A 27313-nucleotide genomic window follows, 5' to 3' on the forward strand; every position below is an offset into this window, starting at 1 on the left:
TACTGTAAAGCTACAGAATGAATCAGACGCTCGCGGATAAACTGAGAATCAGAGGATTTAGTGTTTGAGTCGTGATCCAGAATCAGGGTCAGAAAACAGGCACAGGTCAGATCCAGACAAATGAGTCCCAATAATTATTTGACTACAAAGTGTGGAATTAATGTTGTTATTCAGTGCATTAAAGAAAAGTTCAGGGTTATGATGATGCATCACCGGCTCCTTCTGCTCCAGTCTTTAGCTTATTTATTAACTGGGAAACTAGTGATCTGGTTTAAGATCAGCTTCTAAGACCAACTTCTACACCAATAACGCTTACACACAATAAACAACACCCTGTGATTGAAACAATGGATTAATATTATTGTAGAATTTCTGAGATGAGTTTCTTCTGAGCTCTGATTCAGAGCAGAACTTCAGTTTACTTTCCTGAACTGTGACCTTAAACTTCTACTAACTTTATAACGTTTATCACGTTTGGGATGTTTATTTATTTATTCTTTTATTTTTTCAGATAATTCCTCTAACAATGAGACAGAGATTGGAGGTATGATTATTATTATTATGTAAGTGCAGATGTTGCTTTTCACTGGTCACTGGTTTCCTTTTCATCTATTTATTGTTGTAGCGTTACTTTAATTTAAGTCAACAACACTAACAACACTTATTTACTGCAATATAATCACTAATATGACATTGCGTTCATTCATAGTCCTTCCCTTTTCCTCTTAGTTATGGTCACATGTATTATTATTAATCATAAATCATTGTGTTTTATTACATTATGTTTTTATGTTGTTACACTGTTTAAATATTTATTTCAATAAGCAGATTAGACTTAATTTCAATATCAAACCTGGAACAATCAATGGAAGAAAACCTGCCACTGTAAACAGCAAGAAATGTTCTGAATATATATCACATGACGTTGTTCCTGGTAATAGAAATATTGTTTTAATACTCATTTATAATCCATCAAATATCATGACTATAATATTATGATCAATTGAACTGCCGCTGTAGTTTTTACAGTTGAATTACTGCATGTAGGCTCTGCTCTCCTGATGTTGGTCGCTCTCACTAGTCAGACCAAATTAGCACCCCTGCTTATACAGATGCAAACAGCTGTGATAAGGATTCAAGTAAATCCTATAGATTTGTGTTTGTACTTGCAGGAGCTCCACCTGAGAACCAAACTGTTGATTCATTTTAATTGAAGCTTTAAAATCAATCAATGAACATGTTCCTGAATGCGCTGCTGAGAGTCAAATCACAAAATTCCCATTTTCCCAACTTTGAACTTTGATCTAGAAGCTGTGACATTTTGACCAAACCAGTTAGTATAATTGTGCTGCTGTTGACCACATTGAGAGGTCATGCAGACATTTTTATAGTCTTCCATGACCACTCCTCACCTGTCTTACTGTAACGCGACAGAATGAATCAGACGCTCACGGATAAACTGAGAATCAGAGGATTTTGTGTTTGAGTCGTGATCCAGAATCAGGGTCAGAAAACAGGCACAGGTCAGATCCAGACAAATGAGTCCCACTAATTATTTGACTACAAAGTGTGGAATTAATGTTGTTTATCAGTGCATTAAAGAAAAGTTCAGGGTTATGATGATGCATCACCGGCTCCTTCTGCTCCAGTCTTTAGCTTATTTATTAACTGGGAAACTAGTGATCTGGTTTAAGATCAGCTTCTAAGACCAACTTCTACACCAATAACGCTTACACACAATAAACAACACCCTGTGATTGAAACAATGAATTAATATTATTGTAGAATTTCTGAGATGAGTTTCTTCTGAGCTCTGATTCAGAGCAGAACTTCAGTTTACTTTCCTGAACTGTGACCTTAAACTTCTACTAACTTTATAACGTTTATCACGTTTGGTGTGTTTATGTATTTGTTGTTTTATTTTTTCAGATAATTCCTCTAACAATGGGACAGAGACTGGAAGTATGATTATTATTATTATTATTATGCAAGTGCAGATGTTGCTTTTCACTGGTCAGTTTTTTTATACATTTATTTTTTCATTGATATTTCATTCAAAGTCAATCCGGACCATATCTGTTGATCAACTCATCATTAAAATTGTAAAGTTTTGTTTCAGCAGTGACATTATGTTCATAGTCATTCATCAGCTTTTACAAATTTTTACTTGCCAACATATTAACAAGACACAAGGTGAGCAAAATATAAACACTGGTTAACAAACTTGAGAGCAGGTCAGAGGAGGCTCATTTGTTCTTATTCTTGCTAATCATTATAGATGCATTCCCAATTAAAATAATGATGGCTCATGATTGATAATATTATCATTATTATTATTATTATTATTATTATTATTATTATTATAAATTAGAAATCATGGTCATATGCACCACAAGATATTGTGCATTTCTGTTTTTCTGTTGGAATATGCTATTTTAATAAATATATGATTGTTAAACTAGTACATCAACTAATACATCAATCAAAATTAATTATCATCTATGTTTTCTTTTCTTTCAGACGAAGTATGGGCCTTCCTTCAGAAACCCATTCCTATTCCATGCGGTGTACTCCTTGTCATTGGAATAATCATGATATTCATTCTTGTAAGTAGATCAATTTAATAGACTACAAATTGTTTCATATACATTCACCTATCTAATGGAAAAATGAAACATTATGCTAAATTTTACAATAGCTGAATACACAGATTAAACACTTTTGACCACATCTAATGGGATTTTTTTTTTTTTTTGCTATGAGGAAATTTGGTCTTAGTGACAATTTTATTGCATGGGTACGACTCCTATACACCTCCCCTAAAGCATCAGTTATCACTGATAAGATGCAGTCATAGAGCTTCAACCTATCAATGAGCACAAGGCAAGGCTGTCCTCTCCTTTTCACTCTTGCAATAGAATCTCTATCTTTAATGCTCAAAGCAACCCCTACATTCCTGGGTATATCTTGATGTTGTATAGACCACAAGGTTTGTTTATTTGCGGATGACCTTTCATTCTATATCTCTGATCCCATATCATGTATGACTGACATTGTTCAACAATTGCATATTTTTGGTAGATTGGTACAGTTTCAGATAATGCTCTTCCATTTCACCTAACACAATCTGGTTTTAAATACTTAGGCTGTAATATCACACACACACACACACACACACACACACACACACACACACACACACACACACTTTTAAAGGCCTCTATGGAAAGAAAAAAAAAAAAAACTTTGCTCCACTTTCAGCAAAGCTTAAATCTGACCTTCATTAATGGGACATCTTACTTATGCCTTCAGCTGGAAAGGTGAATTTAATCAAATACATGTGCTGCCTAGATTCCTATTTCTGTTTCAGTGCCTTCCCATTTTCTTATCCAGAACTTTTTTTAAACTGTTTCTCACACCATCTTCAGACTTGGATGAGCCAACAGCCCACTCTGCAGCTCAGGACTACATTTCCCAGAACCCCTCACTTCAACATGTGTCCACCTGTCAGCAATTCAAGTCTTGCCCTTTTGTCCTGTTATGACATTTGACCTTCTGCTTGTGTCCTGAATGTGAGAATTGCTTACTGGATAAAGACAATGATTGGTCCTAGGTAGAGTCAAGTAGCGAGCAAGCTGATACTAGTAAAGAGAAGACTTGGTTTATATACGGAGTACCTATGGCCAACAACAGCTGGCAAAGAAAGCTTGTATGAAAGCAGTGTTTCGGAGCTAAAAGTTTTGCTAATTGGGGGCATTCTGATGATTTGACCACAAGCTGCTTAGCTTAGCTATTTAGCATTCAGCAGATATGAAGAGAGGATGATGACGGCAAATCTGCGTCGGCAAAAGTACAGGGGAGCACTCACTGGCTTTGAGTCATAGTGCTCAGAGTTACTATGAGATAGCGGTGGTGGTGAAGTTTGAGCCAGTGTGTTGCCCAGGTTTGGAGGCAACAGCTTGCTTGGAGGCTAGGCACTGTGCACCGTCCCCAACTTCTGTTAACTCAGCTGGAATTCCGGGGGCATATGAAAACAGAGATGGCAGCACCCAGTAGCCACATTTAGCAATAAGCTTTAGAACTGGAAGGCTTTTCATACAGCATTTGAACTAGTAGCCAAGTTATGTCAGTGGTCTGACTAACAAAAAGCCCTGCAGGACACTCTGACCAATGATATGTTACCTTGCTTGCTATAGCTAGACCCTAGTGAGAGATCTGTTTACACTGCATTGGTCTGTAACTCATCAGCCTTCCTTCGAATCTGCTACAATCCAAATCAATGGACCTACTCCTACCATCCTAACCACAATCTATCGTCCACCAAAGTTCAATGCTGCCTTTTTAAATGATTTCTCTACGTTTTTAACATCTATCTGCTCTATGTCTCAGAACCTAATAGTCCTGGGAGACTTTAATATCCACATGGATAATAAAGATAATACAACTACCAAGGACTTTTTGTCATGCATCGACACATTTGGCCTGCAACAGCTTGTGGATTTTCCAACCCACTGCAAAGGGCATACTCTTGATCTCATCTGCTGTTCTGGGATCACTGCTTCGAACTGTACAGCCACGGAACTTCCCATCTCTGACCACCATCTGATTTCATTCACTGCAACACTACCTGCTGTGGAAACTAGTTCCCGAGTCATTTCATTCCGTAATATAAAGAACATTGATCAGACTCTATTATCATCTGAAGTGAGTTCTCTACAATGGAACTCAGGATCTGTTTCCCCAGAGACTCTCTTATCCCAGTATAACACGGAGCTACACGACCTATTGGATAAACTCGCCCCACTAAAAACAAGGACAGTTTCATTTGCTCGTAGTGCGCCATGGTACACCGCCGAATTGCGCCACCTAAAATCCAGGGGACGACAGCTCGAGCGCTTGTTCAAGAAAAGTGGACTTACAGTACACAGGGAAATGTACAACAGCCACTTAACGCACTACAAGGAAGCTATCTTTGCTGCAAAATCTGCTTACTACCGGACATTGTTCATGGCTTCTGAGGGCAACACCCGTGCCCTTTTCTGTTCTGTAAACAATATGCTGCAATCACCGGCCACATCATCTACTCAAATGCACTCTGTTGATCTATGCAATATGTTTGTCATTTTTTGACTCAAAAATCCAAAACATCCATCAACAGATAACCTCTTCCCACACAGCTAATGCTACCCCTAAGTGTACTCCCGATCTACAGCTATGCTCTTCTTCTTCTTTATCTACTTTTACACTCCCTACAACTATTGAAATAGCTCATCTTATTAAGAAAGCTAAGTCTACAACCTGTATTCTAGACCTTCTTCCAACAAATCTTGTCAAAGCTTGCTCTTCCTCTCTAAGTGTGCCTATTACTGCTATCATTCAGTCTGATCTTTCAACTGGTCTTGTCCCTGCCTCTCTCAAACTGGCCATGATTACTCCCATACTTAAGAAACCTGGATTAGATCAGACTGATTTTAATAACTTCCGGCCAATTTCAAGTCTACCATTTATTTCAAAAATTTTAGAGAACACTGTCTACACTCAGATTCATACTTACCTTAGTAACAATAACCTATATGAAACCTTTCAATCTGGCTTTCGTCCTCTCCACAGCACAGAAACCGCTCTCCTGAAAGTGACCAACGATCTTCTAGTGGCAGCTGATTCAGGCCGGCTTACGATTCTCATCCTCTTAGTGTCGAACGCAGCTTTTAGATCTATCTCCCACCCAATACTACTTGATCGTCTAAAATCTATTGGGCTCACCGATACTGTGCTTAAGTGGTTCTCCTCCTATATCAATGATCGCTCCCAGTTCATCCGCCTCAAGAACTGCCAGTCATCTATGTCCAAAGTCATTTGTGGCATTCCGCAGGGCTCTGTTCTTGGACCTCTCCTATTCATAATTTATCTTCTCCCAATTGGCCAAATATTTAGGAAATTTAAAATACATTTTCATTGTTATGCTGACGACACCCAGCTTTACCTCTCCACTAAACCCAACGATACTTTTCCACCCTCCTCTCTGTTAAAATGTTTAGATCAGGCAAAAAAATGGTTCTCCGAAAACTTTCTACAGCTAAACACCAATAAAACTGAAATTCTCCTAGTAGGAACTAAGAACATCCTTGCAAAATGTCAGTCTTTCACTCTGAATCTTGATCATTCCACTGTCTCTCCGTCCTCCCAGGTTACAAGTCTGGGAGTTGTTCTTGATAGCCATCTCTCCTTCAAAACACACATTTCCAATATCACACGCTCAGCCTACTTCCATCTTAGGAACATTAACAGACTGCGTCCATTCCTCAGCCAATCCTGCACAGCTATTCTGGTCCATGCATTAGTAACATCGAGACTAGACTACTGTAATTCTATTCTTTTCGGCTTACCTCAGAAACACTTACATAAACTCCAGTTAGTTCAAAATTCAGCAGCAAGGATCATCTCCAGGTCGCCTGTAACCGAACATATCACCCCTGTCCTTAAAGAGCTCCACTGGCTCCCTGTCAACTACCGGATCCAGTATAAAATCTTACTAACTACATTCAAAGCTCTACATGGACTTGCTCCCTCTTATATCTCTGATCTCCTTAAGACATACAGTCCTGCTCGCACCCTCCGATCCTCGTCAGCTGGCCAGCTCACTCTCCCTCCAGTCCGCTTGTCCACCGTGGGAGCTAGAGCTTTCAGCCACTCTGCCCCGTCTCTCTGGAACACCCTTCCTACCCAAATTCGCAATATTGATTGTCTAACTACCTTCAAATCTCGGCTTAAAACCCATCTATTCACACTTGCATACTCCTGATTCCTCATCTTCACTTTTCTCTGTTTGTCTTGTTTCTCATCTGGTTGAAAGTATTTGAATGTATGTTGATTTGTTTATCTGTTTATTTGTTTTTTGTTTTTTATCCTCTTTTATACTCTACCATTCTTCTTTTAACCGTTGTAAGGTGTCCTTGAGTGCTTTGAAAGGCGCCATTACTAAATAAAATGTATTATTATTATTATTATTATTATTATTAAGGCACTCTGGGGGGATTTTGAACAGCGTTTCTAGCCCAGGCTCCTTCAATCTGTTATAGTGTAACTGCTCTATGTGTAGCTGGCCATCTTGCTAGGACTTGTTCATTGGGGTTTGCTGTGAGGAAGCAGTATGAAGCCATTTCTCAGTTTCCGTTTTCAGCTGACGATGAGCAGAAGAAAAATGAGTTTGTGCAGTTAACAAATTAACAAAGGAATAAACGGAAAACAGCTTTTCACGGCTGCTGACCAATGCTTATGTGCAGTTTGTGCTTTTCCTCCATCAAATGTCGGCAAGTGCTCAGCAGGAAGTAGATGTTCATGCACTGGAGCCGGTGTTTGTGGAAAACATCTATAGTGGCTGGCTCAGCTGGATGCATGGATGGATGTATAGTGGCACTACGGACTATGATGAGCCAGCATGCCCTTCTACCCTATGCATCGATTTATCACTTGTAGATGTTAGCTGATTTTAATGTACTAAAATAGCTTTGAATTTTTCCATGAAGCGTTTAAATCCTTTCTTTAGTTTGGACTCCCACATCGTTGTGTGTTTGGTGTTCTCCAACCATTCCAGTCTTGGCAATGACGACAAGTGATGACACACCATTCTGTGGTGAACTAAAGTGACACAAACGCCTTTAATTCTGAGGATAAAAACTGTACGTAAGACAATAACAGAACTTGTTATACCCAGTGATTATACACTTCCATTTCTTGTGAAAAAGTTCTATTGTAGACACAGCCAGAGATCCCATAACCTTTTGGGGGCCTTGGCCTGAGCTAATGCTTGAGCTAGCTGTTAGCCTAATGTCTTTTTTGCGTATGGCAAAACTGATACAGCTGTTAATAAGCACACAATTCATTGTGCATAAGCTGCGTGTCTTTCTTTTCTAGCTGTAAATGCTACATTTGGTGTCAGAAGAAAAAATGTTTCCACCTTGATGGAAGAGATTCAGACTGTTTGGCCGCTAGTCGCTATGCTGAGCTACCGGTCTCTGAGAAGGAGGCATGGAGCGCTCTGTTTGTGTAAAAAGTAAGAAAGATGGCAGAGAGAGAGGGAGAGCCAGTGTGATGCCGATGCTTGCAGGCCTCAGAACCTACTCGCCATGGCACTCTAGTTCCCGCATAGCTGTTAACAAAAGCACAATACATTCTGTAATAATATAAGCTGTGTGCCTTTTCTTTCCTAGTGATAACTGCTTCAATGCTGTAGGCTTTATCCAGTTTGTGCAGCTTGTGCTCACTGGAAGGCAAGCTCTGCCTCTGTCCTGAATGACGTGCTGTTATTCATTTTACAGAGTATAGTGATATGGTGCGTCTACAAACACTACAGAAAGGTAAGTACTCAGTTTTGTGACTTTCCTCATAAACCAGTTAAATCTAATACTTTTGCTTCTCTTGTGAGTGCTCATGATTCCATCTAAAATTTTGTGCAATGCAATATCAATTCTAAATTTACAAAATTGTTTTCACATTTCTTTCAGATAATACTCTAAATGCTTTCAAGTACTAACCTCTAAACTGACATCTGTTTTCTTTTACCTCATAGTACAAAAGACTGACACAAAGTTAAGAACGGGAAACTAATACAATACTAGTACATGTTTAAAATACTAAGCAATCTGTAATAAAGCACGGTGCTGTATCCCTAAAAAGACAGCAACAAAAGACATGAAATCTCTATTTTTAGCCTTCATATTATGAACAAAGGGCTTCAATTTACACTGATTTTGAGTATCTAAGATTATATGACATTAAATATGCAACTCGATTTGTAATTCAAAATAAAGCCGGTCTTGCTGTGTACCAGAGTTTTAGCACTGAGTCTGAATCCAAGAGGACAGAAAATCAATAAAAAAAATTAAAAAAAACATGTCTGACTTATTCTAATTGTTTATTTTTACTCATAATAACCAACAGAATGAATTTCCATCAACATTATTGCAACGCCATCTCACAGACACTCCAGACTAATAATTAGAACATTAGTGGCAAAGTGGTTAAGCACCTGCCCCTGTATTTGCAGGTTGTGGGTTAGCATGCTTGCATGCTTGTCACCGTCTTTATTTTTTTTTATTTCTTAAGTTTCCCTGCACTTGAATCCAATCTGTTTTTAGGCTTTTAGCCATAGCTCACTCAAATAAATGCTGACCTTTTCACACAAGGGTCTGACTTGGAATCCACCCCTGAGTGGGTTACCGCATGCCATGAAAATCTATTTTAATTTATAAATGGTCTGACTAACAAAAAGCCCTGCAGGACACTCTGACCAATGATATGTTACCTTGCTTGCTATAGCTAGACCCTAGTGAGAGATCTGTTTACACTGCATTGGTCAAGGCACTCTGGGGGGATTTTGAACAGCGTTTCTAGCCCAGGCTCCTTCAATCTGTTATAGTGTAACTGCTCTATGTGTAGCTGGCCATCTTGCTAGGACTTGTTCATTGGGGTTTGCTGTGAGGAAGCAGTATGAAGCCATTTCTCAGTTTCCGTTTTCAGCTGACGATGAGCAGAAGAAAAATGAGTTTGTGCAGTTAACAAATTAACAAAGGAATAAACGGAAAACAGCTTTTCACGGCTGCTGACCAATGCTTATGTGCAGTTTGTGCTTTTCCTCCATCAAATGTCGGCAAGTGCTCAGCAGGAAGTAGATGTTCATGCACTGGAGCCGGTGTTTGTGGAAAACATCTATAGTGGCTGGCTCAGCTGGATGCATGGATGGATGTATAGTGGCACTACGGACTATGATGAGCCAGCATGCCCTTCTACCCTATGCATCGATTTATCACTTGTAGATGTTAGCTGATTTTAATGTACTAAAATAGCTTTGAATTTTTCCATGAAGCGTTTAAATCCTTTCTTTAGTTTGGACTCCCACATCGTTGTGTGTTTGGTGTTCTCCAACCATTCCAGTCTTGGCAATGACGACAAGTGATGACACACCATTCTGTGGTGAACTAAAGTGACACAAACGCCTTTAATTCTGAGGATAAAAACTGTACGTAAGACAATAACAGAACTTGTTATACCCAGTGATTATACACTTCCATTTCTTGTGAAAAAGTTCTATTGTAGACACAGCCAGAGATCCCATAACCTTTTGGGGGCCTTGGCCTGAGCTAATGCTTGAGCTAGCTGTTAGCCTAATGTCTTTTTTGCGTATGGCAAAACTGATACAGCTGTTAATAAGCACACAATTCATTGTGCATAAGCTGCGTGTCTTTCTTTTCTAGCTGTAAATGCTACATTTGGTGTCAGAAGAAAAAATGTTTCCACCTTGATGGAAGAGATTCAGACTGTTTGGCCGCTAGTCGCTATGCTGAGCTACCGGTCTCTGAGAAGGAGGCATGGAGCGCTCTGTTTGTGTAAAAAGTAAGAAAGATGGCAGAGAGAGAGGGAGAGCCAGTGTGATGCCGATGCTTGCAGGCCTCAGAACCTACTCGCCATGGCACTCTAGTTCCCGCATAGCTGTTAACAAAAGCACAATACATTCTGTAATAATATAAGCTGTGTGCCTTTTCTTTCCTAGTGATAACTGCTTCAATGCTGTAGGCTTTATCCAGTTTGTGCAGCTTGTGCTCACTGGAAGGCAAGCTCTGCCTCTGTCCTGAATGACGTGCTGTTATTCATTTTACAGAGTATAGTGATATGGTGCGTCTACAAACACTACAGAAAGGTAAGTACTCAGTTTTGTGACTTTCCTCATAAACCAGTTAAATCTAATACTTTTGCTTCTCTTGTGAGTGCTCATGATTCCATCTAAAATTTTGTGCAATGCAATATCAATTCTAAATTTACAAAATTGTTTTCACATTTCTTTCAGATAATACTCTAAATGCTTTCAAGTACTAACCTCTAAACTGACATCTGTTTTCTTTTACCTCATAGACCTCATAACAAAAGACTGACACGAAGGTAAGAACGGGAAACTAATACAATACTAGTACATGTTTAAAATACTAAGCAATCTGTAATAAAGCACGGTGCTGTATCCCTAAAAAGACAGCAACAAAAGACATGAAATCTCTATTTTTAGCCTTCATATTATGAACAAAGGGCTTCAATTTACACTGATTTTGAGTATCTAAGATTATATGACATTAAATATGCAACTCGATTTGTAATTCAAAATAAAGCCGGTCTTGCTGTGTACCAGAGTTTTAGCACTGAGTCTGAATCCAAGAGGACAGAAAATCAATTAAAAAAATTAAAAAAACATGTCTGACTTATTCTAATTGTTTATTTTTACTCATAATAACCAACAGAATGAATTTCCATCAACATTATTGCAACGCCATCTCACAGACACTCCAGACTAATAATTAGAACATTAGTGGCAAATTAGTCCTTTCAAAATATACAGTTTGCTTTGGGGCACTTAAATAAACATATAGGCCATACCTATGCAGTCTCTCTCTTTCTCTCTCTCTCTGATGCTGCCTTGATCATCGCTGTGGCAGCAACGCAGTGGTTAAGCACCTGCCCCTGTATTTGCAGGTTGTGGGTTAGCATGCTTGCATGCTTGTCACCGTCTTTATTTTTTTTTTATTTCTTAAGTTTCCCTGCACTTGAATCCAATCTGTGTTTAGGCTTTTAGCCATAGCTCACTCAGATAAATGCTGACCTTTTCACACAAGGGTCTGACTTGGAATCCACCTCTGAGTGGGTTACCGCATGCCATGAAAATCTATTTTAATTTATAAAATGATCTATAATAATTTTCTCCATTAAATAGGAGGTACTTTACTTTTGCATAACATTTTTTAAAAGAACACAATTAATAGTTACAGCAGTAATAATTATTTAGTATACACACACACACACACACACACACACACACACACACACACACACACACACACACACACACATTTTCTAAGTCGCTTCTCCCTCAGGGTCACGGGGTAATAATAATGTTTGCCTTCAAATCTCACGTGCTATATGGATTGTGAAGCCCCCTAGGACAGCGTCAGAAGAGGGTAATGAATCAGACCATGACATTTTGGAGTAATAACATTACAAAATTGTTCTTCCAGACCAGGGCCATGTGACTAAATCATCACATCAAGATGTGGAATACAACTGGGGCCATCCCAATGTCAGCAATATCACAGCATTAAAAATAGATGTGCCAATAGTTACAGTCTTCAAGGATCCCATGTGCTACCAAAAAAGCAAGCTACAGCAATAAACCTCACTTCTGTGAAGCAGATCCCACAACATTGGAATGCTGCATTTTTTTTTTTAAACTGACAGAATCCAAGTATTATTTGTTTCATTAATAGGTCCTAATAAAATCTTTACCTGTTCTTCGTTTAATTATATTATTTTACTTACTTATTTTTCACCTGGTGGCATCACCTGTTTTAAATCACACCATTACTTAACTATTTTACCTCATAATTAGCCCTAAGTTCCTCTGTTTTTTAAAATGTGTTGCAGGCCTGAATGGCAGAAATGGATGTATATTTACAAATGAAATGAACCCGGCCAGACAAAACAGAACTTATCTTGTTTATACTGAAATACAAGTCAGAGTAAAATTTCTAAAATCACTGCTTCTGTCTTTTTCATAACGTCCCAACTTTTTCAGATTTGGGGCTGTAAGTACTTTACAGGTTCAGTAATCTCAGATTTTGATTTACAATGAATTTTGAACATCTGCGGAGACCAAATATGTGTTGAGGACTCTGAAAAAATTTAGGGGACTGTAGGCTGTAGGACTTCCTGTAGTCCAGGATATGCTCCAATATTAAAGCCATTTTTCTGGTTCTCTTTTAAAATAAACTCACAGCACAAGTTTGGAGCAGAGCTGCACATAGATGACTTTTCTTCTTTTTTACTATTTTCCACATTTTGGAATCACAGTGAAGACAACAAAACTATGAAATAACAAAATTAACAGAATATATTAACAAAATATATTCTGTTTTAGTTTATTTCAGAATTTAGCCCCCTTTTGCCTTGATGCCCACTCGCTCTTTCTCTGAAGCTGCTTCAAGTGGCTTTGTTGCCAACTAAAGAAAATACAGAATAAATACAGAGGTAAAAACAAAAAATAAATAAAGATAAAGAGGAGAAATTCTGTTGCTGAAAACCACCTGTGGGGGTATTTTAACAAAATTCTATGTTTTACATTTTTTTAATTCAGAGTTAAAATGTCATTTTGTAAATAATTTTGTACATAGCCATTAGCTTCATTATTTGTATTTATCTTAGTGACAGATTTAATTGTAAAGTTACTGGAAAAGTGAATTTCCTGAAGAAAATGCAGAGTTCTGTGCAGCTTAAGTAAGTCCCTGGTATTGTGGGGTGATTAAGGCAGTTGTAATTACTTTTGAAACAATCAATTTTGCACCACCACTTTTGGAGGTGTGGTGCCACCCCTGAAGTGAATATACTTCAAAACGATTCATTTTGTGTTGAAAATGAGCCTTTAGTGAACTTTGCTTAGTTTATATTAAAACTATACTTAATATACTGTAAGTGTTAAACCTGAACCTCGATGAAGTGTGATTGAAACGATACTCCCAATGAAATGTTCTGTATTATCATGATCTTATTGGCAGTGTTGTAATTATTAGTGTTAAATGTGATGTCTGGCCATGCTGAATAAGTAAATAAAAGTACAAGTTTTCTTCAAAACAGATGATCTTCCTTGTATTAATTTGATGTGAATTGTATGATAGAATTTTGATATCAAATGTAGATCTAACCGTGGGAAAAAAGGATGTCAGGGTACTTCCATGAAAAAGAATTCCTCTGTAATGTGTTGTTCAAGGTAATAGATTTTTACACTACCTGAAGAATTATCAAATTACAACTAAACCTATTCTGCAGCCAGTATTTTGTACTAAATCACTAATATTGTGTACTTGATATATATTATGAAATATGATATATAAGGTATAATTTATGTCTGTGCTGCCAAACTGAATTGTAAAAATACATCATGCTCTAAAATATTTCTGAACCCATGTGCTCTTTAAGCACATCATTAGTATATCAATGTATATAGCTTGAGTATATAATTAGTATATTTACAAATACTGCACAATGTATCCAAATATGTTTAGCATATCAATGTAGCATACACTGTAATACAGTGCACATTAGATGCATGTTAATGCCTATTTTAATAACAGGATTGGATTAACTCAGTGGTTCCCAATTCTGGCCCTGGAGAACCCCCTGCCCTACACATTATAGTGTTCTCTCTGCTACCAACACACCAGATTCAGCTCATCACAATAATCATTTCTGTATTGCTAAGGAATTTCAGTGCATTTGTGTTGACTCAATTAATAATTAATACTAATTAAATAGTATGTATAACACAATAAAAAAACACACTGGGCTCAGGAAATTTTTTAAATGAAGTACAGCTTAATGTAACTCTGTACTGACTGTCTAATCCACATATTTTTTAATGTTGATAAAACTTTAAACTTGAGGCCCTGTGATTTGTTTTGCAAGTGCTGCTTCTAAAACTGCCAATTTATGAATGTCAGTCAGTCTGAATTAGAATTTTCTCTCTCTACCTATGCTTCTAGCTTTCTGATTTAGTTAGCTGTTCATAGTTTAGCTGGTTATCTATAGGTGTTATTTATATCTATTTTGCTGCATGTAACTAAAAAAGAAAGGGTTTGCAGTTCTTTGAGTAAATTAATTTACAATTACTTAAGTAGCTTATATGTGTGAAGAAAACACTACTTTTTACTCATCCCTACTTCATACTGAAATGTTGGGTGTGTCTAAAACAGCATTTTAATAATAAAATTTCATTAAATATCATAATATGCATAATATCATAACATGAACGCTCCAAACAAGCAGGCTTTCTCAATATTTAGATACCTCACATATGCTACCTACTGAGGAATCTTATTTTTATCGAATATCAAGAGAGCAGCAATTGTTTCCTCAGCCAGTAAGGCAATCCTGCGATGCAACGATGCGATGCTTGAAGATGGTGGGCAGAAATGGTGCAGCAAGCTGTGAAGTCATCTTCCATTGTAAGTTATTCTGATTTTCTGCGGTATTTTATTTGTTTTCTTGTCATAAAGTTGCACAAAAAGCCTATAGCTTGCAATTCAGGTCCATCACTGGCCATTTTACAGTTTTCAGAATACTAAGCCATTTTATGTTTCTGTGATTCCAGACTGCAGTCGATCTGTTTCTCTGCATACTCTGTTAGCCCCCTTCTACCACATTTCCCCACAGAGCAGGTTCTATTTGGGTGGTGGCTCATTCTCAGTGCTGCAGTGACACTGTATGGTGGTGTGTAAGCACTGCTGTCTCATCCACTTGTACCAGCGCAACACACGCTAACACACTACCACCACGTCAGTGTCACTGCAGTGCTGAGAATGATCCACCACCCAAATAGTACCTGCTCTGTGACGGTCCATGAGTTTTACTTAATCGATTAGATTTTCCTCTGTGTAACATTCATGTATGACTTGTAGCGTAGTGTCATATAGTAAACTAGAGTAGGACATGGCGCGGTTGGTTGCAACATTTTTTACTCTGACTTTTACCCCATTATGGGGTACCACACATTATGGGGTTGATTGGCATGTGTTATCGGGATGGTTGGCCCAATGTTAAAAGGCTGTGATTTCAAACAATAAATAAAAAAAATACAGAAATACTAACAAAGAAAAAACAGAGCTTTGAATTTAAACCAAACCACAAATGGAAACATCAAATGGAAACCAAGTAAGATTTCTGAATCAGTCAAACTTTGGACATGTTTCCTAGTTTTCCACTGACTTTTATTGAGGAAATTAAAAAATGAACAATAATAAGAAAAATCAAACTGGATCACAATTTATTCGGTGTCATTATTTTATATTAAAACGTTACAATCTATTGTGAACTTTTTTAATTTTTTAAAACTCACATTGAAATAAAACATTAATAAATAGACAAGATGTTTATATATATATATATATATATATACCAAAGTAACTAACTGGAGAGAAAAAAAAATCATTGGCGGTTTTATTTATTTCAGTTCACATGTCAGACATGTAGGGTGTTGCATGTGCAATGCCCTGTGTTTATTATTGTTATTATTGTTTTTTTGAAGACTTTTACACTTTACATGCCAGGTTAAATCAAACCCTGGGTGAAGCGTAGAGCTGTGCTTCTAGATGGCTGTGATGCTCTAAAGAACTTCCCTCGCCATAATATAACTAAAGAAGTGAAAGCTTTCAACATTACAATAATTAGAAACACAACCGTGATAGTTAGCCATTTACATTTACTCGATGTTTTGAGGTGATAAACCTGTCACTTACTTATTTGTAAGGAAAGGGATCTACATTTTACTCAGTTCCACTTCAGTCCTTCCTTTAGTTTCTAGTTCCTTTTTTGAGTTTAATTTTATTCTGTTGCATGGGTGCAAAACATTTCATTTTTAAGCTGTTGCATTTTTAGATTTACGTTCCCAGAAGGATCAGGGCTAGGTGGTGGCTCCGTCTCTTCACCGCCACATTTCCCTTCCCTTAGAACGCAGCTCCCAGAGTCAAAGGTGAGGCAAGGTCTGGTGGCTGGGCCCAAGTCAAGGAAACAAGGTGAAAGAAGTAGTGTCATTGCTGAAAGTGTTGGGCAACTTTACAGGCCTCACCTATAGAATCCAGAGGCCCCCCAGCTGTTAGGCAGTTTTCTGGCCTTCAGCAGGATACCAGATGGCGCTCAGTTTGATGCTATAGAACCAGGTGAATTGGTAAACCAGGTTAAATACTTGACCTCAGATATCTTCAGGAAAACACTGCCAATAAAAATTAAAACACATTCTAAAACTTTATTTTTTACTTTTAGCATTACATGTATTGTCTATCTCTCACATCAAAAAGGCATTTTCGTCCACACCGGATATTTTCTCTTTTTTGGACCGTTCTCTGTAAACCTTAGAGATGGTTCTGTGTGAAAATCCCAGTAGATCAGCAGTTTCTGAAATACTCAGAATACTCATTATCTCCATCTGCCCTGCATAAGCATTTAGAAATATGCATCTCCAGCATAGCTACATAGTTACTGATCTCTACGTCGTTACCGCAGCAACCCATGCAGATAGGATTTATGTATCCAGACATCACCAACCTATCTGATCACTTCCAATAAAAGTGCAAATTGGATCCAAAAGATCTGATTTGAAAAACAAATCCAGTTTGCCTGCAGTCTGAACACAGCCATAGTCTTGAGGCACCATGCTTAGTATCATGTGCTTTTTCCTTTCCATCATAGAAGTGTTTAAAAAAAATCATTACAGAGGTCCATCACGCATTGATCTTACAGGAAGAGCAGCTACAGCAGCAGTGTGAAAGGACAGTGACTTTAGGTTCGTAATTTTTTTAATTTATGTGTAAAATCCCATTAACCAAATTCTTTGGGATTGTCTCTGGGGAGCTTTTGCATTAATGTGATGGTTGATTTAATGGTTGTTATTTTTCATCTTCATGACAGTCTTTATGGCCCATTCGAACAGTTTCAGTTCTTCAGTGGTACTACAGCATGTCGTTTGTTAGGTCAGTATCAAAAAAAAAAAGAAAACCATACGTAAGAACACTGAAATGTTGCCACATTTATACGTAACTGTGGTGCAGTCAGTCACGTAAACTAAAAAATCCCAAAGCTTTAGTCTGTAAAACTGGCTTGATTTCTAGAAGTAAGCCTTTTTAAAACTTACATAGCCCTGCAAAGAAAAGGATTCTGAAAAAAGAGTGTAAATAATTCCCAGGGCATACTTCTCCTTCTGCTTAGGAGAAGTATTTCCCCTTAAGTAATTCTCTTCTTAATATAAACCTTTTCAGTCTGAAATGGTTGAAAATGGTTTAAACGGTTGGTTTAAGAAACACATTTCCACGCATCTCAGTCATATGGCTAGCCAGTATGTTGACAAACTGTCTCCGGGTGTAGTGCTCCAGCGAATTTTCTGATTTGTACTCTTTAAGGGCATCGTCAACTCCACGTTTCCTAAGCAAGGCATTTTCTACTATCTACTCACATGAGAAAAAAAAAGAGTAATAAATCAATAAATAAATCAGTGTACAGTTCAGTTTACCAGGATAAAATCATCTGAACCCCACTGTACTAAAACTTAAAAGTAATGGTAAAAGTAATATTTTCACAGCGATATCAATGAAGTACGTCAAATTTAAATAAAATTCACTGCATCAGAGGAAGGTCAAAAACAGCAGAAGAAAAAGGTCTACTGCAAAAGAAAAAGGTCAAGTAAAGCAGACAACTATTGACCACCTGTCAAACATTTACACTACTGGCCTTGCAGAAGAGAAGTGACAATTCGATATATGTGAATGAAATAATAAATGTGTATGGAAAGAAAAGTTACACAATACAGAGCAACACAACAGCCAAATCATGGGTTCATCTGTACTTCCCCACTAAATAAAGTTTCCTTACTTACTCAATCTGGCGTTTACCATTCTAAATCTCACTATAGTTTAAAACTTTATTGATGATCATGTTCCTCTTTTGTAGTCCTCTACTCGGAAAACTCAATTCATGACTTGAGCTGGATACATTTCTCCTGGTGGGGATTCCCCATTTTCTTCGAATGGAGAATTCCTGGTCACTTGAAGAAAGTGACATGAAAAGAAAAATCTTTAAAAAGAAGAAAAATATAATTCTGAAAATATATCTAGTACTAGGGTTATTCAGGGGCGGCAAAACCACGAATAGAGATGTGATATGATGAGTTCAAATACAATTTGATCAACCAATTTTTCTCTGAAAAATGAGCTTTAAATGCACTTTGCTGTCACTTGTTAAGAGAAGTATTGTTATATTACATGTTGGCCATTCCCAGCATTAGAGTATACAAGACAATCCGGTCGTCAATTTAACTGCTTATGTCTCTTGCTGCAATGGCAGGCACACTGGTTTCAAATGAAATTGAACTTGGAAATTGAAGTGTGGAAACATTTTAATTTCAATCCAAGCATCCGAGGAGAGCAAGAGAGTCCAGATGGAGGAATTTGGAAACTTTCACACAGGAACAGCGAGAGGCAGTATACAAATATTCATTTTCAGTGCTTCACTGTATTTTAAACATCCAAATGCACCAGCATTGAGACCATAAACAAAGGCATGGTAAGCATAGAGGTTTGCATGCTAAGCTAAGGCTAAACCCACACCAGCCACCAACCTAAACCTGCTGATTCCCTCTGCATACTTATCTTTTATAATAAAAGATACAATAAAGTTGAATCTAATCTAAACTAATCTAATCTAAAACCAAATAGGTCTGCAGCAAGAAGCATACTGTCCTCTAGTGAATAAAGCTGGTAATGCCCATATTAACTGCCATGCGAAGGAAAGCCCTACTAGTAAAAAAATATTAATGCCTTATGATATTTATAACTTTCCAATAAACTATGTACAGCACAGAATAAAACTATTTTGAAATAACTAGGCCACATAAAAGTTTGTGCTACTCACCTTCATTGATGAATTCCAAATAGGTGAAATGGTAATGCTAGACCCAATGCTAGATCTGGCCTCATTCTGCCAGCAGAAAAAAAGTGACCAGACAAAGCTATCTAAAGATAGACTAATGAACAGGTAAACATATAAAAATGTTAAGTTACGCCACACAAAAGACAAAGAAACATACTAATGACTAATTTGAAAAACCAACTAACAGTCTTCCCTGGCTTTTATTCCTCTAGCAACTTTTTGTTCAGAGTTAAAATAATTTTCTAATGTTGAACAGCTTGTTGGGAAGTTCACTGGTACTAGGTGTAATATTTGTATAATATAGTACCCAAGGTTTGTGCCTATGTCTTCGCTCCACTCCTATACCATAAGCACTGAGCCACCACAATAAAACTACAAATTACATCCAATTAGATACACAGTATAATTGGAATATGGCTCAACTAAACTTATCCTGCCGACTACGCCAAATGTGGTGATGTTCACTGGTATTCGGTGTAATATTTGTACAATGAAGTGCCCAAGGTCTGCGCCTATGTATACACCCAAAGTATATAGAGCATTGACTACGCCACCCCTATGTTATGGGGAGGCCCCTTCACAGGTCACTCAACTTAAAGAGTGTAAGAGCCAGCCAATAATGCACGTTTATCAATCAGAATATTAATTCACAATACACATCTTATTTCATGTCATTATCATTTAAAAAAATAGCATTAAGAACAAGGAACCTTTATAAATACTATTAATAACTGTGTGGGATTCAGGCTAATTATACAGAGGCTAATTAACATAGCACAGGCCCAAAAAAAAAAGTGTGGCCAAGGAAGTGCCCAAACCCACAGAGCCCTTCCACACACACAAAAAACTTTACTACTAAATCAACAATGCCAATAGCCACCCAAAACCAACCTCACCAACTAAAATCACCCACAGCAAGACTACACAACCAAAACTAAGACACTCCAAAATAGCACAACCAGAGCACCCGGGCAGCTCACTCCTTTACCACAAAACAAAGAAAGAAATACAAATATCAAAAGCACCTTCTAGGGTGCAACTGAACATAAACGACCTGGGATATGCTATTACAATGTCTTACCGATAACAACTGTAATATGTAAAACCTAAACCCCAACACAGCATCCTTAATAGAACAACTTATTCATCGGTTAAAAATTCATTCACAGGTGACTCAAGCTATACCATTCACAATGGCACACAATAAAATTAGAACAGTGGAGGGGAAAAACAGTGACCCGCAAGTACACCAGCTGTGACCCCACTCTAAAAAGAAATGAACCAAAATCACATTAAAATAGAATTCGGTATAATCACATACATATAAAGTCACAAGTATAGCCAAAACAGGGTGTCAATAGGTTGCCTTAAGCATACGGTCTACACATACATAAAGTGCTTAATGTGACTGTGCTCAATTATAATAAATCCTAAAATATAATACATAATATCACTATTCATATCCTATATAATCCATAATAATAATAATAATAATAATAATAATAATAATAATAATAATAATAATAATAATAATAATGAGCACCACATACATATGCACACTCATGCACATTAACCCATATGTCATAGTGGTATCCCTACATTAAATGACCTACCCAGGTAACAGACACTGCTGACGTCAATACAATTACTTGCTCCTCATACTTGCTCCATAGCTGTAACCACACCTAAAGTTATCATTAGGCACCAGCTAGGATGTGCACAAAACCCATTAAAAACGCAGAATAAACATACACTAATGAAAGGCAACGGAAATTAACACATACCTAATAAATATGTAGGCAGCGTTGAACCAGCACCAGTTAGGTCACTGTTGACGCCAATGCACACCAGCCTACACAAAAAATATATACTTAACTCAGTGCTCACTTAAAAGCTCTAAAAAGAGATGTGTCTTCAATGTGCATTTGAAAATTGCAAGACAATCTGCTGTTTGGACAGCTAGTGGGAGTCCATCCAGGGCAGAGAAAAGCCGTGATGCTTGTCTTCCACGCATTTTGAAGGATGGCGGGTCAAACCAAGCTGTACTTGAAGCTCAAAGTACTCCTGGTACAGTTCAGGTTTTGACCATTGCCATTGGGTAGGTAGTGGGCTTGTCTATTTTTGGCTTTGTAGGCAAGCATTAGGGGTTTAAATCTGATGCATGCAGCTACAGGAAGCCAGTGAAGGGAGAGTAGCAGTGGAGTGACATGACTGAAGATTGAAGATGAGCTGTACTGCTGCATCCTGGATGAGTTGCAGGGCCTAGGTGGACTGCATAGGAAGACCAGCCAAGAGCAAGTTGTACTAGTCAAGTCTTGTGATGACAAGAGACTGAACCAGCACCTGGGTGGCCAATCAAGTGAGAAAGGGTTGAATCCTCTGGATGTTGTACAGGAAAAATCTGCATGACTGAGTCAGGTTTGTAATATGAGCCTAGACCGATAACTGGCCATCCAGAATACCCCAACTTCTTGCATCTACAGACAGAATGATTACATAGTTCTCTTGCTAGGATTGAGCTTCAGGTGGTGAGCTGCCGTCCATGAACAGATGTCACTCAGACATGCTGAGATGTGACTGGAAACCTGGGTGTCAGAAGGTGGAAAGGAAAGCATTAGTTGAATGTCATCAGCATAGCAGTGGTAAGAGAAACCATGAGGGGAAATTACATCACCAAGAGAACAAGTGTAAACTGAAAAAAGAAGAGGACCCAGCACTGAGCCTTGTGGCACACCAGTGGAGAGCCTGCATGGGGTGGATATGGACCCTCTGCACGTTACCTGATAAGAGCAACCCTCCTGATAAGACTTGAACCTCTTCCACACAGATCCAGTGAGTCCAAGGTTGATGAGGACATCAAGCAAGATTGTATGGTTGACTGTGTCAAAACCAGCTGAGAGGTCAAGAAGAACCAGAACAGATGACAGTTTGGCTGATCTTGTTGCCTGGAGCTTCTCTGTCACTGCAATAAGGGTAGTTTTATATAACGATTACTGGCCTGTGTAAGTAAATGTATCAGGTTCTTACCATATCTGGTATATTCTCAACCTTCACCTTGAGTTTATATGCATTAAAATCAGATGCAGAGTTAACTAACAGGAGTGTGCATATTTATTTTGCTTAAAGAGCACAGCAATTCAGGTGTTCAATTAGAAACCCAAATCAACACCCATCTACACAAATTCATTTTTACTGGACAATTAACGTGAATTCACACCACTGATTTTGCTGTGTAAACGTTGTCAGGCTAGTTCAAATAATAAGACTAAGTCAATTTGACAAGACTATATTGGTTACAAAGTGAAACTATATCTTTGTAAGACCTCAACCACCAGTGACTAGTTCTGGTAACCCTTATTAGAAATGATAACTTTTATAATTTGTCCAAATACTTAGCACAGAAGGAAAGCTTGATAGAAATAAACATGTTTGACCCAAACATTTACATTTATGGCATTTGGCAGACGCTCTTATCCAGAGCGACTTAGTTTGATCATTTATACACAGGCGGAGGTGGTTTTAGGAGTCTTGCCCAAGGATTCTTATTGGTATAGTGTAGGGAGCTTACCCAGGTGGGGAATGAACCCCAGTCTACAGCATAGAAGGCAGAGGTGTTACCCACTACACTAACCAACCACGTGCTTGATTACACTTGACCATGTATCATTTTGGCGTTGCTTCCTTAGTCAGCAGTTTGTGTTCCTTTTTTTAACTGGCTATACAAGATCACCACTGCCAAGAAGGAGAACTAAAAGAACTTGGAGAGCAACAGGATGAGGCTTCTGATGTCTTTATTTTTTGTGTCTCTGTGGGGTAAGAATGCTCTTATTCTGTATAATTATCACTTTTATTTAATTGTTGTAACTTGTTGAAAGTGGTTCTAACAGCCAAATTTTTTTGAGCTTTAACTTAAATTATGAAATTAATATTAAAATATTCAATTAAATATTACACAACAACAATATTCCAGCTTCAAACTGCACTTCTACATGTACTGGTATATAGTATCAAGTTCATCTCCATCCTCTGGAACTGCCATCGCAAACCAGTGTTTGTTCTAGTATCTTACTTACCTGCCATATTACCCCACTTATTTGACCGTTACCTCATTGATCCCTTTCTCTGCCACTATACCCCCTTTAACTGCTGCTGCGCTGAGCACTTTAACTTTAGTTAACCATACTTTGCACGATGTAGGGTTTACAGGTATGACTGTGTGTGTGTGTATGTTTGAGTGAGTGATGGTACTAATGCTTGTTATATTGTATTTTTTTTCCTATCTTATTACCCTACATGTGAATGTCTGTCTGATACTTTCTCTGTGAGTTCCTGTAACCAAAACCAAATTCCTTGCAAGTGTAGCATACCTGGCCACTAAAGCTTAATTCTGATTCTGAAATTGTAATCACAGCATGATTACAGTCAAAACATGTTCTGTTCTTAATGTGAATACTTCTTTTTTCCAAGTTGTTGCGTTTAGCAGTGTTTGGATCGTGCAGTGGTCGACCAGAGAGAAATATGAAGTTGGAGATTTGGCAGTCCTTCAGTGCAACATCAGTTCTCATCAAGAAACACTTCGTGCATGCAAAATATCCTGGGCCATTCACAACCAGAGCAACAAAAATAGGATAATAGACATTTTAAGGACAGAGAAATTTCAAAACAGAACCAAAATTCATTCAAAAGCTACTTTTAGTGAAATTACTCTCCACAACATTTCAGTAAAGGACACAGAAGAGTTGCTCTGCACGGCATCCTGCGTCATTGATGGAACACTGAGAAAGCTTACTGGCAATGGGACTACGCTGATTATAACGGGTGGGTTACTTCATTGTGTAGTTCTGGTAAATTACTGGTTACACATGTTTGCATATATAATTAACAAGACCCTAACACTTCAGCTAAAGTGTAGCTGTGTAATACAGATTTGGTCTAAAATGTTTCTCATTTCAGAACGAAAACCAGAGCCTGCACATCCATGGCTGAAATATCTTCTCTTCTCTGTTAATCTGCTAGTCCTTTTAATAGCCACTTTAATCTGTGCATTAATAATTCGAAAGAGGAAACAATGAGACCAAAACAACCTACTTTCTACCTTGTGCATTATTCTCTGCTTTTTACAACCTTCAGTACTATAATTATGAATTCATATTGCTGAGGAGAAAACATTACTGTAATATTGTAATATCATTAGTAATGACAATGACTGGTGCAGTAAAATCCTGGAAAACTGGTGTAATTGCTTCTCTTCTTTAAAAGATTGTTATTGTTTTAATAGATGGGTAATTGTCATAACTCCTGCACATCTTATGAATTCCATCAACTACTGAAGTGAACTCTGACTCATTATACAACCCCAATTCCAATGAAGTTCAGACGTTGTGTAAAACATAAATAAAAACAGAAAACGATGATTTGCAAATCCTTTACAACCTATATTCAATTGAATACCCTACAAAGACAAGATATTTAATGTTCAAACGGATGAACTTTGTTTTTTGCAAATATTCACTCATTTTGAATTTGATGCCTGCAACATGTTCCAAAGAAGTTGGGACAGGGGCATGTTTACCTCAGTGTTACATCACCTTTCCTTTTAACAACACTCAATAAGCGTTTGGGAACTGAGGACACCCATTGTTGAAGCTTTGTAGGTGGAATTCTTTCACATTCTTGCTTGATGTACAACTTCAGTTGCTCAACAGTCCGGGGGCTTCGTTGTTGTATTTTGTGCTTCATAATGCGCCACACATTTTCAATGGGAGACAGGTCTGGACTGCAGGCAGGCCAGTCTAGTACCCGCACTCTTTTACTACGAAGCCACGTTGTTGTAACACGTGCAGAATGTGGCTTGGCATCGTCTTGCTGAAATAAGCAGGATGTCTCTGAAAAAGACGCTGCTTGGATGGCAGCATATGTTGCTCCAAAACCTGTATGTACCTTTCAGCATTAATGGTGCCTTCACAGATGTGCAAGTTACTCATGCCATGGGCACTGACACACCCCCACACCATCAGAGATGCTGGCTTTTGAACTTTGTGCTGATAACAATCAGGACAGTGCTTTTCCTCTTTGGCCCAGAGGACACGACGTCCATGATTTCCTAAAACAATTTGAAATGTGGACTCATCAGACCACAGGACACTTTTACACTTTGCGTCAGTCCATCTCAGATGAGCTGGACTGTAGATGATGAAATCCCTAAATTCCTTGCAATTGCACATTGAGAAACATTGTTCTTAATCTGTTGGACTATTTGCTCATGCAGTTGTTCACAAAGTGATGAACCTCACGTCATCCTTTGCTTGTGAATGACCGAGCCTTTCAGGGATGCTCCCTTTATACCCAATCTTGACACTCACCTGTTTCCAATTAACCTGTTCACCTGTGGAATGTTCAAAACAGGTCTTTTTGAGCATTCCTCAACTTTCCCAGTCTTTTATTGCCCCTGTCCCAACTTCTTTGGAACGTTCAAAATGAGTGAATATTTGCAAAAAACAATAAAGTTTATCTGTTTGAACATTAAATATCTTGTCTTTGTAGTGTATTCAATTGAATATAGGTTGAAAAGGATTTGCAAATCATCGTATTCTGTTTTTATTTATATTTTACACAACGTCCCAACTTCATTGGAATTGGGGTTGTAGTAAGTCAAAACAATAGGAATTTTCATTCAAATAAATTGACAGGGTTTTTTTTTTTTTTTTAAGTTAGCCAAATAGCCTAAATTGACCTTTTCCTGTCTATCACTTACCACTTACTTGTTCAGTAAAACTTGATGTTACATGCGACCAGGGGTGGTAACACTTGAATGTAACTTGAAATGAGCTAAATAATATTATTCTGCTTGATTATTGAGAACTTTATACATTCATATAGAAACATGTGAATTTCTTTATATAATTGATTTTGCTATATCTGCGCTATGACTTCATGTAAAAATTTAAATGACCCACATTCTTGTCTCTGTGTTCTGACCCTACTCCCCATATTTGAAAGGATATACATTATCTCCCATAACCAAATCTTGAATCTGTTTAATATAGACTGCTTATCTTGAATAAATATTTCTTGAATGTAAAAATACAGCGCTTTGGCTTTTGGCCTGTCTGTGAGGCTTGTAACATGTTCCTTGAGAAGAATGCTTTGATATGATATAAGGGCTCATTTATGCCCCACTTCAGTCAGACATACAGCTGGCTATACTCTACTTTTTAAGTCCTGCCCACGCTTGAGTTAGTTAGGTTAATGTGAATCATTATTCTGAATGATTATTGAATATTCTTCCCTGTGCAAGTATTGACATCAATTAAACGGCATCATCTTAAATGATCTGTTTTTATACAGTAACAAATAATTGGCTTATAAAAGACTAGAATCACCCATTTCTGAGGACTCTAATAGCTAAATGCCTGTTTGATGATATTTAAGTTTTAGCCTGCTGATTGTCTTTAAGCTTTTGTCTTGGTTAAGCTTTTTTGTATGAGGTTCTGTATGTTGATGTGAAAGTAATGACCTACTAAGATTATGTTTCTATATTTGAATGCATATCATTCATAATATTTCCTTTTTCATGTTCCTACAATTCTGAAAAAAAAACATTTTATTAACATCTTATTAAATTTTATAATCTATTTTGCTTTTGAAATTCAATGTGTAGCCTCGTTTTCAGTTTTGGCAGTATATTGTATGTAAAGAAATTATGTATGGGTGTTGATGGGTATTTTCGTACATTTATACAATTTTCTCTGCTCTTCTAAATCACCCAATATATTGGGTGAAAAAACCATTAGTTTTTCAATATGTC

At 37.6% G+C, this 27313-nt stretch overlaps 1 protein-coding gene and 1 long non-coding RNA gene across 14 annotated transcripts in view; both read left to right on the forward strand.

Annotated features, from left to right (window-relative positions):
* Positions 1 to 13641, forward strand: part of LOC108441370 (probable serine/threonine-protein kinase tsuA) — a 29197-nt gene extending 15556 nt beyond the window's left edge. For 9 of the 13 annotated variants that reach the window (XM_037546474.1, XM_037546476.1, XM_037546475.1 and 6 more), the window contains 2 exons: positions 512 to 544; positions 1930 to 2291. In XM_037546474.1, the coding sequence (XP_037402371.1) occupies positions 512 to 544; positions 1930 to 2219 (323 nt within the window). In that variant the 3' untranslated portion in view covers positions 2220 to 2291. Of the gene's footprint in view, positions 1 to 511; positions 545 to 1929; positions 2292 to 2520; positions 2607 to 8318; positions 8358 to 10657; positions 10697 to 10908; positions 10936 to 12056 lie in introns of those variants that run through there. The other 4 variants (XM_037546484.1, XM_037546483.1, XM_037546486.1 and 1 more) reach the window with 4 other exon arrangements.
* A 9590-nt stretch (positions 13642 to 23231) lies between these two features.
* On the forward strand, positions 23232 to 24897 carry LOC108441371. The gene is made up of 3 exons (XR_001858931.2): positions 23232 to 23319; positions 23974 to 24324; positions 24460 to 24897. It is a non-coding gene; the product is annotated as an uncharacterized LOC108441371 (long non-coding RNA).
* Positions 24898 to 27313: the final 2416 nt, after the last annotated feature.

The sequence above is a fragment of the Pygocentrus nattereri genome, chromosome 17 (assembly GCF_015220715.1).
Source record: "Pygocentrus nattereri isolate fPygNat1 chromosome 17, fPygNat1.pri, whole genome shotgun sequence".
Classification (NCBI taxonomy): domain Eukaryota; kingdom Metazoa; phylum Chordata; class Actinopteri; order Characiformes; family Serrasalmidae; genus Pygocentrus; species Pygocentrus nattereri.